The 18,838-nt window shown below is 37.7% G+C and overlaps 1 protein-coding gene across 1 annotated transcript in view; it reads right to left on the bottom strand.

The window, feature by feature from the left end:
• Positions 1–738: 738 nt before the first annotated feature.
• Positions 739–18,838, bottom strand: part of C8H11orf65 (chromosome 8 C11orf65 homolog) — an 89,831-nt gene continuing 71,731 nt past the window's right edge. Inside the window, 4 exon segments of the mRNA XM_060017187.1 lie at positions 739–867; positions 869–891; positions 3,226–3,281; positions 9,374–9,544. Of these exon segments, the coding sequence (XP_059873170.1) occupies positions 739–867; positions 869–891; positions 3,226–3,281; positions 9,374–9,544 (379 nt within the window).

Below are 18,838 nucleotides of genomic sequence, written 5' to 3'. Positions count from 1 at the left end.
CTGCTGAATTTTTTATGCTTGGGAGTATAAGCCTCTGGTCTGTTAGGATTGTAGACAGTTACAGTGTGATAAGTGTGATGATGGTTAGTAGTAGAGGGTTTTTATGGGAAGGTACAGTAATTCAGACTTGGAGAGTATGGTAGGCTTTGTTCCTTGACCTAACAGTCATCTCCAGTTTTCTATTCTTCCCACTGTGGAAGCTAAGAGATAGATTTTTGCTTTTCTGGCTCCTTTAGCTAATGGTGCCCCTGTAACCCAGTTTTGTTCAAAGATGCCTAAGCTGAATGGCACCAGGGATTCTAGTAAGGCTTTTGCATTCTAATAAAAGGAGAACTTGCTACACTGCCCTTTTTCTTTTTTTAATGGAGAAAGGGCTCTGCCTGATAGAAATGCACAAATAAAGAATTCTTCAAATAAAGAAGAAAAACAATCAGACTGAGGGGTTTTTTTGCACCTAAGTATAATATTTTTATTTAAGTATGATTGTTAGAATACTACAGTTTCGCAGAATACCAGGAATAATTTCTACATTTTCCATGGCTACTGTATTCAGTCTGATGTTCTATTTCTGTTTAATCCTCCTTACTTTTAATTGGCCTAGATTCTGTGCCAAGAATATACAAGTCATTCCAGCCAGAATAAACTATCTCTGATGGAATCAGGGCTTGAAGGGTTAAAGCTCAGAAAAGAAATTATAGTTTATAATTATATATTTTTATATTTTTTATATAGTTATAATTATATTCCATAAGTGGAATCAGGCCTTAGTCTAGTAAAAGTTGGTCCTTCATAAATATTGTCAAATGAAGTAACTTCTTGTGTTCCCATTTCCTCTTCCAATATATCTTTATAGTCATATTTTTTTTTCCTGTGCTTGCTCAAACCTGAAACCTAGAGAGGAATGACAAATATTTAGAAAGATGCAAGATATGACAGGATATAGACTTATTCAATATGCTACTGCATTCCAGGTAAGGTCTATTCCACATTCCTTCTCACCACTCTTAGAGCAGATATCTTTATATCCTATTTAACCGAAACCGAAATAAATGTCCCAAATTCTGAGGTCATCCTACTTTTCACTACCATATTTTATTGTCCATCTTTACAAAAGGTTCTGTAGGATCTGGGTTTGGGGTTTGACCTACTACTAGCTAGCTCTGTAATTTTTTTTTTTTTTTTTTGCTAGTTCTGTAATTTGAAGCAAGTTATTTAACCTTTGTCTCAATGTCCTCATCTATAAAGGGGGTAGATGGGGATAATAATAGCACATGCCTCAGCATATTTTTGTGAGAACTAAGTGTGATGGTGCATGTAGAAAACTTGGCATTTAGTTAGTACTCCACAATTAACTATTAGCTAACAGTTCTTTATTCACAAATGAAGAGAAGCCATTTCTGTCCCTAGAGCTAAAGTTTCCAAATTCTGGATTTGATTTCCTCATGCTTCTTGAAGAAGTGGCACACATTCCCTCCTCTTTTCAATGCCAGCGTCTTCAATATATCACCTTGTACTGCCTTCAGTTATGATGCAGATCTCCATTACTTAAAATAATTTTCACTTGCTCTTATGCTCCTTCCAATTACCATGCTGTATCTTTCCTTCTTTTCACAATAATCTTTTAGCTCAGTAATTTATATTATCTGCTTCCATTTTTGTACTTGTCATTCCTTTCAAGTACAAAATTCCTGCCATTGAGACTCTACTATGTTCTACACATTGGGAACTCAGTAGCAAACAAAACAAATAACTTCCTGCCCTCAAGTGACGACAGTTGCCTAAACCTGTTCTCCAGAAGGCCATCAACTGCATTAAACCCCTGAAGTGGAAACCACAGTGTGTTTGAGGACCAGGCTAGATGCCAGTGATGCCGGGTTGTGAGCCAGGGGGAGAGAGTGGGACATGATAAGGGTGGAAAGCTAGACCAGCCTCCAATAAAGATGTTAAAAAAAAAAAAAAAAAAAAAGCATGGGTTCTAGAGCTACCTAGTCTCAATTCAAATCCTGGCCCTCACAGTAACTGACCTTGAGCAAGTAACTTGGCATCTCTTTGCTTGTCTGTAAAATGTAGGTAATAGAACCTGTCTCGTTGGGTTGTTCTGAAGATCAAATGAATCAATTTTATAAAACACTCTAAGACAGCACTTCCACATGGTAATTGCTAAAGAAGAGTTTGTTAAATAAGTGTTTTGTTTTAATTATGCTGATTTAAATTTGTAGATCACTGTCTGTTGTGTGGGGAATGGACTGGAGGAGTATAAGTTTAGAGACCATTGCAGAAGCCTGCAGAGGGATGATGGCAACTTGGACTGTGGTGGTGGCAATGAGTTGGAAATAAGTGGATAGGTTCAAGCTAATAATAGTTAACATTTATAGAGTATATACTATGTGCCAAGCACTATTCTATGCTCTTTACATATATTATCTCTTATTACCTCACAACAATATATGAGCTAGGTACTATTGTTATTTTCATTTTATAGATGAGGAAACTGACCAAGTAACTGGCCCAAGATCATACAGACAGTAAACAGTAGAGCCCAAAATCAAAACCAGGCAGTTATGAATCAGCACTCCATAATTATAACCTCTTTGTTTTACTGCCAATCACAGATGACAGTGGGACAGAACTCATACACTCAGATTATATGAAAACTATAATTAGGCTTTGGCTATGTTAGAATTATTGGTACTTCTGGAATAGCATTTATTTTGCCAAGTGAAGTTTGCTCATTAAAAATTATTACCGAGGGCTTCCCTGGTGGTGCAGTGGTTGAGAGTCCGCCTGCCGATTCAGGGGACAAGGGTTCGTGCCCCGGTCCGGGAGGATCCCGCATGCCGCGGAGCGGCTGGGCCCATGAGCCATGGCCGCTGAGCCTGCGCGTCCGGAGCCTGTGCTCCGCAACGGGAGAGGCCACAGCAGTGAGAGGCCCGCATACCGGAAAAAAAAAAAAATTACTGAAACATGATATGCAACATTTTAAAAGGAGAATTCATTTTTTAAAAAAAAACATGTTATCCAACTCTAAATAAAATAGAAAATTTCCTTCTATTCCCAAATAACAATTTTATGTATAAAGGCAAAAATGACTTGGCAAATTTATTTATGTCTATATACTGTGCAGAGTGCTGAAGTGTTTGTTAGGTGCTTAGAAATGTGTACATGTCTGGAAAGTATTGTTTTTGTTTATAAGAATTTCCCATTATTGCTAAAAAAAACACCTACTTTTGAAGTTAGCTGAAGAGTTGCTTGTAGCAATTTCCTTCCAGTTGGCAATGTACCTAAGCACATTACATAGACATTCATTAAATTAAATTGATTTATTAGTAAGTAATAAATTGATTCATTAGTACATACTTAGACTACTTCTAAAATTCTACTTTATCTATGAAATCTTAGATTAATGGTGACAAATTCACTAGTCCAAATGTTTAATTTCATTTTTTTTTTTTTTTTTTTTCAGTATGAGGGCCTCTCACTGTTGTGGCCTCTCCCATTGCGGAGCACAGGCTCTGGACGCGCAGGCTCAGCGGCCATGGCTCACGGGCCCAGCCGCTCCCTGGCACGTGGGTGGGATCTTCCTGGACCGGGGCACAAACCCATGTCCCCTGCATCGCCAAGCCCAAATGTTTAATTTCTTGACTTTCCCACCTCCAAGTAGCTCTCATGCACCTAAGGCAACCCATAGGACAAGGAGTTGGAGGAGTTATGAAAATGGTGCCTACCATCTACCACGTTGGTGCCCTTTGGCCTCCCACCAGCACATGTCTCCTCATTTTATCCCGTTCCATTCCTGCTAGATCATATCCTCAACTGAGTGACAACTAAGATGTTAGTTAACTTCTAAATTAAAAGTACGAATGGAAAACTCTGAGAGGAAAAAAGTCATGGGAAAACTACAGCAACAAAACCTTCTCCTTGGTTCTGGATTGCCAGACCTACTGTCTCTGACGTATACATTTAAATCATTTGGTTTATGATCTTATTAGAGAAATGGTGCTGTCTTTGCTGTGTCCAGTAAACATGAGATCATATTCAAGCAGGGTACATGCAGTTGCCATTTCAGTTCCCTAAACAGAGACTGAAATAGGGAGACAGATGTAGCCCGAGAAGAGGTAGATAGGGAAGGACAAGTATGATGAACTAAGAAGATGAGAGAAAGCTCCGAGGCCCAGGTTTCCTGTGACTTATTGCATCATATTTTGGTCTCTGTATCTCCCTTTCCCAAGCCTCCTTTCTTACAACTGTACCCAAGAAATCAGGTAAGGAGTTGATCACAGCAGGTGCTAAAATGAAGCTGGCTGAGAAAGGAAGAGGAGGATTAAAATTGTCATGTAATTCAGAAAACACTGATTTTCATTTGAATTATTTTACTTTTGTTAACTTTGTATTCCTGAATTTTTTTGTTATGAGAAGGTATATATTATGCAATGGTGTTTAATTGTAATAAAATACTGTGTCTAAGTCAGCTCGTTCTTGTTACTGCTACCTCTTGTTACTCCAAGAACTTTATTCTGTGGCCTTAAATGAGATAGTGCTGGGTCACTGTTAAGTGAAAAGATGCAAGATAATAGCAGGTGGTTTAAACCCTTTCCAGGACCTCTTAGTTGACAGTTCAATCTGGCTTAACCTTAAATTTAGGCAGACTTTGTGCTTTCAGTGGTTGCTCAGGAGCACTATGAATAGTGGGTGTCAATAATTCTGCTTCCTTAGATTCATATACTGAAAGATTTTCATTCCACCTTCAAGTTACCAAGATAAAGGACCTTTGATCAATTGTATGCTAAACCCTGACAGTCTGGGGCAAAAACTTATGCCATATTTAAGGTTGATCACTGACCCTGCTTTACCTGAGATCAGGATATGAATTTATTCAATTGTTAAAAAAGAACTTCTCATCAGGAACATGACAGCAGTAGCCAGTGAGAAATCAAAGCTTTACAAATAGAAGCAACAATCTGATTATAGCCTTATCATGCTGTTTATATAATAGAGCTGATCTAAGAAATTTTTGAAATTTTTTTTTAGATACTAGCAAAGTAAAGTATATGTGGACTCTACCGTGGATCCCTCAGGAGTATAAATTTAATACCTTAATGGCCTGGGGAAAGTCCCTAGCCAGAATGGCAACATAACTACCTGTCTTAGAAATCAAAGGGGCAGCTTCAGACATAGAAACTACCCACTGAGAGCTCTCACCAACAGGGTTAATAGAACGTCAGGAAATTATTTAAGATACCCCAGCTGCTGATGACTTAATGGGTTATGTTAAATTTCACATGCAGTTTGAAAAATATGAAGATCCTAGAAGAGGAACATCCATCTCGCTAGAGAATACACCCCTGAAAATGCATCAGGCTGAATGCCAGCAGTAGGCAGAGTAGCCACTATGTGGCATTGTAGGTGACTCAGTAACAGCAATGCAGGCATTGCTTTATGTTCTAAGCACCTACAGCAATGTATCTCTGGATACTACAGAATTTGCAACAGTACTCATCAGTGTCCTTGAGTCCAAGAGTGAAGTTGGCTCTATCCAATCCATTCTTCAAAATTATAATAATATTGTACTCAATTGATATTGTTGCCCTGTGCATCTGAAGTTGTACATGGTTTCTTCCCAGGAGAGCATCCATCTGTCATAACAAGGGGCTAGCACAAAAGCCTTTGGGAAGAAACTGGTTTGTATCATTCAATATCAGTGTTCAACACATGTATGTCATTCTAATGGTCCAACTATCAAAAACTGTTTATAGATTTTGAAGGATACTCTCCAAGGAATTAGTGGCTACCAATTCTTCTGAAGGGAAAAATGACTTTGAAATTCTCATCAAATAAGGTATTATAAAGCCAGTTACAAATATCTAGACAACTACAAAGATCTAAGAGGGAAGTAGACTGTGGAGACCATAAATACACTGGGAAGAAGGTGCTGTCCTAATGTCTGCTCTCAGCTAGGGGAAGGTCTTTGCAAATTCTTGTCTTGCCTGAGATAATCAGTAGGCTGTGGTCAGTAATACTACTGAAATATTCCCAAATAATCATGCTGGATTCCATTTGAAATTTTTGTTGTCTAGAGATCAGTAGAAAAACTTGCTTTCTAACAATTCCAAGTGGGTGCCAAATTATGCTCAAGTCAGAGAACGAACTGATAGAGGTTGTACATAATTTGGAAACATGAGGTATCTACATTTTTTATTTATTTATTTTATTTTTATTTATTTATTTACATCTTTATTGGAGTACAATTGCTTTACAATGTTGTGTTAGTTTCTGCTGTATAACAAAGTGAACCAGCTATATGTATACATATATCCTCATATCCCCTCCCTCTTGCACCTCCCTCCCACTCTCCCTATCCCCCCCTCAGGTGGTCACAAAGCACCTAGGTGATCTCCCTGTGCTACGCAGCTGCTTCCCACTAGCTATCTATTTTACATTTGGTAGTGTATATATGTCCATGCCACTCTCTCACTTCATCCCAGCTTACCCTTCCCCCTCCCCGTATCCTCAAGTCCATTCTCTACGTCTGCGTCTTTATTTCTGTCCTGCCCCTAGGTTCATCAGAACCATTTTTTTAGATTCCATATATATGTGTTAGCATGCAGTATTTGTTTTTCTCTTTCTGACTTACTTCACTCTGTATGACAGACTCTAGGTCCATCCACCTCACTGCAAATAACTCGATTTTGTATCTTTTTATGTCTAATATTCCATTGTATATATGTGCCACATCTTCTTTATCCATTCATCTGTCAATGGACACTTAGGTTGGTTCCAGGTCCTGGCTATTGTAAATAGTGCTGCAATAAACATTGGGGTACATGTCTCTTTTTTGAATTATGGTTTTCTCAGTAGTGGGATTGATGGGACATATGGTTGTTCTATTTTCAGTTTTTTAAGGAACCTCCATACTGTTCTCCATAGTGGCTGTATCAATTTACATTCCCACCAACAGTGCAAGAGGGTTCCCTTTTCTCCACACCCTCTCCAGCATTTATTGTTTGTAGATTTTTTGGTGATGGCCATTCTGACCAGTGTGAGATGTTACCTCATTGTGGTTTTGATTTGCATTTCTCTAATAATTAGTGATGTTGAGCATCCTTTCATGTGTTTGTTGGCAATCTGTATATCTTCGTTGGAGAAATGTCTATTTAGGTCTCACCATATCAAAGCTAGATGTATTTATCCCATTACATATAGAGTATATGATACCAAAAAACCACTTCAAGTTTTCCTGGTTTATTCTGTTTTTATCCTTTTCTCCATGAAGGGAAGCCATTAGGAATCTTCTTCACCTACCAGAGAAGGGTGTTAGGGGATGATAGTGGGGAAAGTCTTGTGTAGACTGACATGCTCATTTATTTCTTCCCTTTGAACTGAATTGTTTTATTCTTTTGTATTCCAGTAGTGATAGAATATAGGTTACTGGGTGTGGATTATTTTGTAATCTTTCACTGAAGCTAGCTGGCCCTTTGCTGAATTAGCCAACTGTATAAGGCAAAGGCAGAGCAGGATTTCAAAAGCTTTCCTGAGAGAATTCTCTATCCTGCCCTCATAAGCTCATTCAAAATGGACCTCCCCTACCTCTCTCTCCTTTCTTTACCATCTTAGGAAAGGAAAAAGTACAGCATTATGACTCCTTTCTTTGGATGTCATTTCTTGCATCATTATTACCATCTGTATGTATTCAGTGCCTCAGAAACCACAAATGTACTGTCTATAAGGAATCCCAGTACTATGCTCTGGACAAGATATTGGGGTTATTGAGTCATAAAATCTTTTCACTATTTATTAAAAAAATATTTTAGCACATCTACTATGGGTGATTAGCTCTTTATTCCTTCTTATCTTTTTTATTTTTATTTTAATTTATTCTTCCCATAATTATCTTTTTTTCTATTATTCTTGTTTTCTCATTTTCCTTTTTTCTTAGTCATTCTTTCCCTTTTTTCTTTGTTTCTCTTATCTTTCCTTTTCTCATTGTTCTCTACTTCCTCTGGCCTCTTTTTTCTGGTCTATTTTTCAATGGTGGTCAACCTAATTTTTCCTATTTCATGTTCTTATCTCCCTCTTCCAAATGTCTTCCTTTTTCTTATGTTTCTTTACTTACACCATCTTTGTTTTATTTTTCCTTCCTCTTCATCCATGCAGTATTCACATTCTTTATTGTAGCTGAGTAAATAGTGAATATTTTTAAAGCTTTATTGAGATATAATTCACATCCCATAAAATTTGCCCATTTAAAGTGTACAATTCAATGGCTTTTTAGTGTATTCACAGAGTTGTGCATCCATCACCACAATCAATTTTAGGACATTTCATTACTCCAAAAAGAAACTTCATACCCCTTAGCCATCACTTCCCAATCCCCACAAATCTCTAAGCCCTAGGCAACCACTAATCTACTTTCTGTCTCCATATAATTTGCCTATTCTGGACATTTCATATAAATGGAGCCATACAATATGTGGTCCTTTGTTATTGGCTTCTTTTACTAAGAAGGTTCATCAGTGTTGTAGCACGATCAGCATTTCTTTTTATTGCCAAATAATATTCCATTGTATGGATATATCACATTTTAATCATCAGCTGATGAATAGATTGTTTCTAATTCTTTGTTATTATGAATAATGATATTATGAATATTCATGTACAAGTTTTTATGGACATGTGTTTTCATTTCTCTTGTGTATATACTGAGGAGTAGAAACGCTGGCTTGTATGGCAACTCTATATTTAACCATTTGAGGAACTGCTGGATTGTTTTCCAAAATGGCTATACCATTGTACATTCCCACTAGCAGTATATAAAGGCTCCAATTTCACCACATCCTTGCCAACACTGGTACTATATGTCTTTTTAATTATAGCTATCTTTGTGGGTATGAAATAGGATCTTATTGTGGTTTTGATTTGCATTGCCCTGATGACTATATGAAGTATTTTTAAATTTCCATCACACAAAATAGCCTAAAAATGTTTTTCAAGGGCCGAAGTATGTCACTGAAAAATTATAATTTTTTAATGTCCCACACAGGAAGATTGGTGAATACAGGCTGAGGAAATTCTTTATATTATTAATTTCATGTTCTTAGCCTTGTTTCTATATCCCAAAGTAAGAAGTAAAGCAGACTTAGACTAAGGCATAAGAATAAAGTCTGTTAATAAAGAACACCCAAATATATTTTTCTTTTTTCTACTTTTAGATCATCCCTTTTTTATCTTTCTCCCTCATTTCCTCTTATTTTCTTTCTAGACAGATAATAAATATTCAAGTTGTTTTTTTGAAGATTCAACATGGGAGTAGGAAATATTAGAAAGAAAAATATCTGATGTCTGCCCTCGCTCCCCAAGAATAGCAACATGTACTTACTCATCAAAGTTGAGTGTGTTTGTCCAGTTCAGCACTTCATCCACTTCCCATTCCATCACAGAATCTATTCCACCGTCTTCGATAGCTCTTATTAGCCCTTTTGTTGCTGTGTGAATTAAACCTAGAGTTTCATGATTTGTTGACTTACCCTCCAGGTTTCCTGTGTAGTACCTACATAGAGGAAAGGAAGGGAGATATAAATCCTTTGAAATATGTGACTGCTAGTGGATGCAGTTAATCTGTATTATTGCTGTGAAACTATTTACAAAGTAAACCAAGTTTTCATCCAATTTAATTCAAATACTGCTAAGCCAAGTTTTATGTGATGGCTTGGAAAAAACAAAAGAACTTAATCAGCCACACTAACCAGAGAAGCCTCATTTCAAAATCACCTCTCAGTAAGTTGTACTGTTGTGACACAAAGAAAAGCTAAGTATTAAATCACTGAATCATAGAATTATAGAGTCAAAGGATCTTGGAGATAACTACCCCAATTGTTTCATAGGTGATGCAATAAATCCTGGAAGAGTAACCTTTACAAAGTCATGTGGCTAATGGCAGATAGGATGCAAGAAGGGAAGGGGAAAAAGGAACGAGAGTAAGAGGTAAAAGGAAGAGTGATATTAACATCTTCTTTTGTGTCTTCTTTTGTGTAACCTTTACAAAGTCATGTGGCTAATGGCAGATAGGATGCAAGAAGGGAAGGGGAAAAAGGAACGAGAGTAAGAGGTAAAAGGAAGAGTGATATTAACATCTTCTTTTGTGTACTTTTTATACATAATTTTTAATTCTCTTTAAAAAGATAGCTTTTTAGTTTTTTTGTCACAGTTATTTTTATTCCCATTTTATGAATGAGAAAATTGAGACTTGGAAAAGTTAAGAAATTGTTCAAGATCATGTAAGTAGTAAACATGTATACATCAGAACCAGTATTCAAATCTGACTCCAAGTCCAGACTCCTTTGGCACACTGTTCTATCTTATATTAATCTGAGCACATAAATGAATGCACCCACCAAACATGAGCTAAGTAGAGAGAAGTTAGTACCAGGAATATTAAAATATACTGGGGTTTTTGGTTTGTTTGTTTGTTTTCCATTTTAAGGTCTACATTGGTATTCCTTTCTAAAGGTTAACCTATTCTGAAATTTTGTATTAATTTATTAATTTGACACTCATTTATTGGAAGTGGCTTAGAGGTGGTGTAGAACAAGGACTGGTATCAAACTACCTGGCTTTGAATCTTGCTTCTGTAATTTACTAGCTATATAATCTTTGCCAAATAAGCTAGCCTTTCTGGGCATGTGTCCTCTTCCTTCAAATGGTGATCATAATACTACCACCTCTGCCTATGTTATCTTCTAGGAGTTTTATGGTTTTAGATCTTACATTTAGGTCTTCAATCCATTTTGAGTTCATTTTTGTGTATGGCATAAGGAAATGTTCTAATCTCATTCTTTTACTTGGAGCTGTCCAGTTTTCCCAGCACCACTTATTGAAAAAACTGTCTTTTCTCCATTGTACATTCTTGTCTCCTTTGTTGTGGGTTAATTGACTGTAAGTGTGTGGGTTTATTTCTGGGCACTCTATTCTGTTCCATCCATCTATGTGTCTGTTTTTGTGCTAGTACCATACTGTTTTGATTATTGTAGATTTGTAGTATAGTTTGAAGGCTGGGAGAGTGATACCTACAGCTCTGTTCTTCTTTCTCAAGATTGCTTTGGCAGTTAGGGGTCTTTTGTGGTTCCATATAAATTTAGGATTATTTGTCCTAGTTCTGGGGAAAATGTCTTGGGTATTTTGATAGAGATTGCATTAAATCTGTAGATTGCTTTGGGTAGTATGGTCATTTTAACAATACTAATTCTTCCAATCCAAGAACATGGTATATATTTCCATTTTTTTTGTATCATTTTCAAATTCCTTCATCAGTGTTTTACAGTTTTTAGAGTATAGGTCTTCACCTCCTTGGTTAAGTTTATCTCTAGGTATTTTATTCTTTTTGATGCAGTTTTATATAAGTTACAGCAGGTGTTTTGGATATGTCTCCTAAGGTAAAAGAAATAAAGTCAAAAATAAACAAATGGGGGCTTCCCTGGTGGTGCACTGGTTGAGAGTCCACCTGCCGATACAGGGGGCACGAGTTCGCGCCCTGGACTGGGAGGATCCCACATGCCGTGGAGTGGCTGGGTCCATGAGCCATGGCCACTGAGCCTGCGTGTCCAGAGCCTGTGCTCTGCAACGGGAGAGGCCACAGCAGTGAGAGGCCCACATAACGCAAAAAATAAAAAAATAAAAAATAAGTAAACAAATGGGACTTAATTAAACTTAAAATCTTTCCACAGCAAAGAAAACTATCAACAAAATGAAAAGGCAACCTACTGAATGGGAGAAAATATTTGCAAATGATATGACTGATAAGGGATTAATATCCAAAATATATAAACAGCTCATACAACTCAATATCAAAAAAACAAACAATGCAATTTAAAAAAAGAACAGAAGATCTGAATAGACATTCTTCCAAAGAAGACATACAGGTGGCTAACAGGCACATGAAAAGATGCTCAACATCGCTAATCATTCAAGAAATACAAATCAAAACCACAATGAGATATCACCTCACACCTGTCAGAATGTTGATCAAAAAGTCTACAAATAACAAATTTTGGTGAGGATGTGGAGAAAAGGGAACACTTGTACAAATGTAAACTGATGCAGCCACTATGGAAAACAATATAGAGGTTCCTCAGAAAACTAAAAATAGAACTACGATATGATCCAGCAATTCCACTGCTGGGTATATATAATCCAAGTAAAATGAAAACTCTAATTTGAAAAGATACATGCATCCCAATGTTCATAGCAGGGTTATTTACAATAGCCAAGATATGGAAGCAACTTAAGTGTCCAAAGTGAGAGAGTGGCATGGACATATATACATTACCAAACATAAAATAGATAGCTAGTGGGAAGCAGCCGCATAGCACAGGGAGATCAGCTCGGTGGTTTGTGACCACCTAGAGGGGTGGGATAGGGAGGGTGGGAGCGAGGGAGATGCAAGAGGGAAGAGATATGGGAACATATGTATATGTATAACTGATTCACTTTATTATAAAGTAGAAACTAACACACCATTGTAAAGCAATTATACTCCAATGAAGATGTTAAAAAAACCAAACAAACAAATGAATGGATAAAGAAGATGTGGTATATATATATATACAATGCAATATTAGCCATAAAAAAGAATGAAATTCAACTGTTTGCAAAAAGATGAATGGACCTAGAGAGTATTATGCTAAGTGAAATAAGTCAGACAGAGAAAGACAAATACTCTATGTTATCACTTATATGTGGAATCTAAAAACTAAAACAAGTGAATGTATATAACAAAAGAGAAACAGACCCACAGATATAGAGAACAAACTAGTAGGTTACCAGTGAGGAGAGGGAAGGGGGAGGGGCAACGTAGGGGTAGGGGATTAAGAGAGACAAACTACTATGTATAAAATAGATAAGCAACAAGGATATATCGTACAGCACAGGAAAATATAGCCATTGTTTTATAATAACATTAAATGGAGTATAATCTTTAAAAATATTGAATCACTATGTTGTACACTTGAAACTAATATAATATTGTAAATCAATTATACTTCAAAAAAATCCACTACTTCCTCCTAGCTTTCTTGAGAGGTTTAGAAGTGTAAATCCCTGTAAAGCATTTAGGACAAAGACTAGCACATAGTAAACATTCAATAAAAGAAGGCTTATATAATCCTGTGGCAAGAAATAGGACAGTGACAAGATATGTCCCTGCACTCATGAAGTTTCTGCTTTGTCAGACTTTAAATGGATATAATCCATGAGATTAAAAAAAAAGGAACAGCATCCAGGTTTCCAGCTCTAATCTTAGGTGTTTGTATATTTGGGAAGGTAAAACACGGAGGAATTCATAAAAAATGCAGTCACCCCCAGCCTTCCAGCATTTTTGATTTCTAAATGCATTTTTGTTGTGGCATGAGAATTAATTAATAAATCTGGGCCACTGGGTACCATCATTCGTTCATTCATTCATTTAAAACATGGGTGTCTATTATGTTCAGGGAATAGAGAATATCTATTTTTGCTCTCATACTTTGCTGAAAGAGAATTATAAAACTTATTTCAATAATGTAATTCTGTTTTGAACTCTTTAAAAATTAGTCACTATTGAGTGGTCTATAATAGTCATAAAACAAGTTAGCAAGTACGAACAGAATTTCAAATACAATAGTGATCAGAAATAAAGATCGCTTTATAATACTCATAACTTGTTTCATAAATAGAGTGGTATTTTAAAAAGAAAACAAATACAATACAAAATTTGACTATAAATAATATTGCAATATATTCACTTTAAAATGTTCTCATATTTTTTCTAAACTAAAAAATTTAATGTTTAAATTTTTAAATTAAACTTTTTCTAAATATCATGACAGGGAGAGAAGTTTAAATGCAAAGACCTAGTAAGAACCAAGGTTGAAATTGGAAATGAGGTCAAGGAGAGCTAAGATCTGTAGGTACACAGGAAAGGAACAGATGTGAAAATCAGAATTCTTTTAGTAAGACAGAGGTTAAAAAAAATCAAGGTTTTGTTGATTTTGTTAACTGTTGATTCTCAGCAACAGTCAAATGGAAGGGTTTAAATGCCATCAATTACCAAAGCACACAAAGTAAAATTTCTCATTCATCCCCTGCAACCTTACAAAAAGGAAATGACACTCAGCCATAAGGATTAATGCATTCATTCATTCAGCAAGCAAGCAACATATATTCATTAAGCATCTACTGTGTCTGAGGCCCAGTGCTAATTAAGAAATAGAACAGAATCTCTGTTCTTTAGGCACTAAAAGTCCTAGTGGAGATGGCAGACAAATATACAGATAATTGCAAAAACATGACAATTGAGTATATAGAAGATCTATGGGGCACATCAAAAGGAAGTGCTTAACTATGTCTAGGTATGTCAGGGAAGGCTTCAGAAGGAGATATTTGAGCCAAGTATCAAAAGATGAAGATCTTGTTGCCATGTAGCTGGAGCCAGAAAAGAGCAACCTAAGGATAAAGAATATCATGTGGGATGTAGGTGATGGGGATTCCCTAACATGTTTCAGGTAAGGAAATGATTTATGTTTTAAAAAATCACCCCTGTCTTTATAGAGAGATGGAGAAGATATTAGAGACAAAGAGACCAATTAGGGCTTCCCTGCTGGCGCAGTGGTTGGGAGTCCGCCTGCCGATGTGGGGGACACGGGTTCGTGCCCCGGTCTGGGAGGGTCCCATGTGCCGCGGAGCGGCTGGGCCCGTGGGCCATGGCTGCTGGGCCTGCGCGTCCGGAGCCTGTGCTCCGTGACGGGAGAGGCCACAGCAGTGAGAGGCCCGCGTATCGCAAAAAAAAAAAAAAAAAAAAAAAGAGACCAATTAGAAGGACTTGGCAGGTGAAGTAGAGTTGAGAATGATGAGCTGCTACAGTGGGGAGTGAGAGAAATGTCAGACTTGGGAGATACTTTGGAAGCACAGTTAATAGAACCTAATGACAGATTACACGTAAGAGCTTATGAAAGGTAAGAAGGCTAGGACAACATCTACATTTCTGGCTTGGATGACTAGATAAGCTGAGGCCAGGAGGAATACTGAAAGGAAACCACTTTTATGATGCGAAAGATAAGAAATTCAGTTTTGGACCTGTTGAGTTTGAGATGGAAATGGCCATATAATTAGAAATACAGAGCTCAGTTATGGATGAGGATTGTTTTGAGAATAAATAAACATAGGAAAGAGAGAAGAAATAAAAAAGATTATTATTCATGTGCATTGGCTTATTACTAGATGGCTCCCAGCTGGTGCTATACCTGAGCTTCAGCAAGTCTTGCCACCATTCTGTCAAAGCCAGCTGTTTCTAGGTAACGATGAGTGTATTTTGTTGTTCTGAGCCCATTACCACAATTCCTTTGCTGTACATGGGTCTCCTGGTTGTAGATAATGTTGTATGTAATAAAATGATGATGGATAAGGCATTCTATAATGAATGGTATTGCCATCCCTGTAACCCTGGCCACTTTGGGCAATCACTGAGTAGTGGCGGAAAATGCTGACATCCACGGGATGGATCATCTTATCCATCTGACTACTGACAGCTTTTTGCCTTATCTAAGCCCTTTGGAGGACATTCACAAGGACGCCAATATATTTAGTGCCCATTCTGAGTATATCTCTCCCCAGACCTAATCACGTTTTCCAACTTATTTCCAAGTCCCCAATCAGCTGAGAAACTTTTAGCTACTGCCCACAGTCAATAAGATCCCAACCCCCCTTGTATATGAAGTGGAGCTTCCTCCAGTTGTGCTCACTGGGAGAATATCCTTTCACCATTTTCTGGGCCAATTGAGGGATTGTAATCTAGTGACTATCTGGTTTTGGATGTTGCCAGCATCCTGTGCAGATCCACAGTGAATTAGACCTAATATACTCTCCCTCTGTTAACATGTCACAAGTGACTCCTCATGAAGCCAGAAGTATGGAGATGAACAGGAGTCAATGTAGCATAAGTAGGTGTTGAAGAAGTCTGGGCCACCTGCCCATACAGCTTACCTTTGGGCTTCTGGACCTTCTCAGACCCATTCTCATATATATACATCTACTTTATACTGAAATGATGCTGTATACTCTGTTTTACGGTTCAATGGATTAGATAAAATCCGGGTCAGTTCATAATCACATAGCACTTGGTATCCTACTGACAAGCTTCCAGTCTCTACCAGGACCCAGTAGCAAGCCTGGAACAAATTTTCAAATAATTTTTGACAGAGACGGGCACTACCTTCCTCCTAAACCCTAGAGGTGTGTGCTATGATCTTCCTATTAGGGCTCTTTAGAAGCTCCATACAGTTTTTCACTGTCTGCCAGAGACATTTCCAATACTGTTGGGACTGCTGGGCTATAAAGCCCAAGTGGTAGGGCAGCTTGACCACATTGTGAACCTGCTATCATGTTTTTTCTTACACCATGTCCCACTGGCACCTGCTAGCCTTATTAATTACCTAGTAAATGGGTTGGAGCAGCATGCTCAAATGTGGTATATTTTACCTCCCAAATCCAGAGAGTGTTGTGTGTCTTCAAGGTGCAAGGTACAGAATCTTGTCTCTCACTTTAGAAAGGATATCCCAAAATGTTTATAAGGTTCATCTATGTGACAGACCCTTAACTTTTTGCCGAGTTTATCTCCCTTCTTCTAGTGTGTATTTGTCCTGTTAAGTCATCTAGGGAGTTGTCATTTTCTACTCACCATGGTCAATCAGTATAAGGTCACCAGCGTAAAGGACAGGCATGATGTCTTATGGGAACTGAGATACCATGCCCCTGGGGACAAGAGCAAGAAAGCTGACATAGCTCTGAGAGAAAGATGTAAAGATACACTCTGTTATTTCCATGTAAATGCAAACTCTTCTCTTTTTGTTTACTGATCAGGATGGGAAAGAACACATTTGCCAGGTCAAAAGCAGTCTAACAGATGCTAGGGACAGTGTTGATTTGCTCCATTAAAGAAACCACATCTGGAGGAATCTTAGCTGCAATTTGTGTCACCACCTGACTTCTACCACTTCAAAGTTCCATTATTCCCAGTGAACTAAAGGAACCAATTCCATCACAATTTCCCCCACTGTCATCTTCAGTCTATAACCACCACAAATTCATCAAGAATTCTGCTGCTCCCCTAATTTCTTAATAACCTGATGAAGAGGATATCCTCTGGGTCGAACTGCGGTTATAGCCAGTGGGTGGCTAAACATATTGCACATAATAGGAACAAACATATGCATTCCCCAAGCCTTCAGAAATCCTTTTCTACAGTATACTAGAGAAGTTCAGGCATTTTGTAACTGTAGAGCTTTGGTTGAATTCAGGCTTTGATGAGCCAAACTAACAGACCAAGCACCATTTTTGTTGTTGTTTTGGTTTGGTTTGGTTTTTTTTTGGCTGCACTGTGCTGCTTGCAGGATCTTAGTTCCCTGACCAGGGATAGAACCCGTGCCCCCTGTGGTGGAAGCTCAGAGTCCTAACCACTGGATCTCCAGGGAAGTCCTTAAACACCATTTATTTCTGGATACTCAAGCTAGCACATTAAATCCCTAATCTCAGGTGAGTGTGGCCATATCAATAAATTCAGCTCAATCAACTTCTGAACACCTTAGAATCCACATTCACACATGCTTCTGAGCTCCTGGCAATACGGATTGGTAAATTCTCGAAACTCTTTTGGTTTATAAATGTCATCTCCTCCTGGAGTAGATCTTGTTCCTCTCTGTCTGGACTGTCCTGAGATACGTCTCAGTGTGGACTGGAGGCATTGAGGAAATGGTTGTGGGGAAATCCTAAGGAGAATCAGCATAAGTGTGTGGGGCAACTGAGCCAGGTGCAGTCATTGAAAGGCCTTTATGCAGAGAAGGGCTGGTTTCCTCAAAACAGGGAGGAGGGTTTCCTCCATCAGCAGGAGAGTTTGAAGGCTCAAGGTTCTCAGCTTTGTCTATGTCTGCCCAAATATCCCCATCCCAGTTCTCAGCGTTCCACTTCTTCCCCACTAATGTCCTTAGCTAGCGTAGTGCACAAGACCTGTCTAGGTCTTTTGATTGCACTGCAAGCACTATGACTTTGTGACCCTTTCAACTTGCCCTTGGATTGCCTCCAACTCACCCTGCAACCACAGGAGATGAAGGATTACTCCATGGAGATCTTCTGATTGTCTGATCATGTTCTTAAATTTTTTTTTTTAAACTTAGTGAGGTATAAGTGATATACAGTAGACTGTATTTAAGCTGTACAATTTGAACAGTTTTGACATAAGTATACACCTGTGAACCAATCACTATAATAAAAAAAACAAACATATCCATCACCCCCCAAAGTTCCTTGTGCTACTTTGTTATCCTTCCCTCCCTCCTTTCCCCCACCCTCATCTCCAGACAATTACTCATCTGCTTTGTGTCATTCTAGATTTCTTTGTATTTTCTAGATTTTTATGTAAATGAAATCATATAATATGTACTCTTTCTTGACTGGTTGCTTTCATTCAGCATCATTATTTTGAGATTCATCCATGTTGTTATGTATGAACAATTCCTTCCTTTGTACTGCTGAGTAGTATTCCTTTGTATAGATATATCACAATTTGTTTATCCATCGACATTTGGGTTGATGGGTTGATGGGTTGTTTCTGGTTTTGGGCTATTAGAAATAAAGCAGCTATCAACTTGCATTACAACCTTTCTGTAGACATGTTTTTATTTCTCTTGGGTAAATATCTGAGTAGAATGGCTGGATTTAATAGTAGATGTGTGTAACTTGTAAAATTAAAAAAAACCTGTCAAACTGTTTTCCAAAGTGTGTGTACCAGTTTGCATTTGCTCCATATCCATGCCAATAA

Source organism: Delphinus delphis, chromosome 8 (genome assembly GCF_949987515.2).
Source record: "Delphinus delphis chromosome 8, mDelDel1.2, whole genome shotgun sequence".
Lineage (NCBI taxonomy): Eukaryota > Metazoa > Chordata > Mammalia > Artiodactyla > Delphinidae > Delphinus > Delphinus delphis.
The sequence above is the reverse complement of the archived record's forward strand: the minus strand, read 5'-3'. Positions and strand labels throughout refer to the sequence as shown.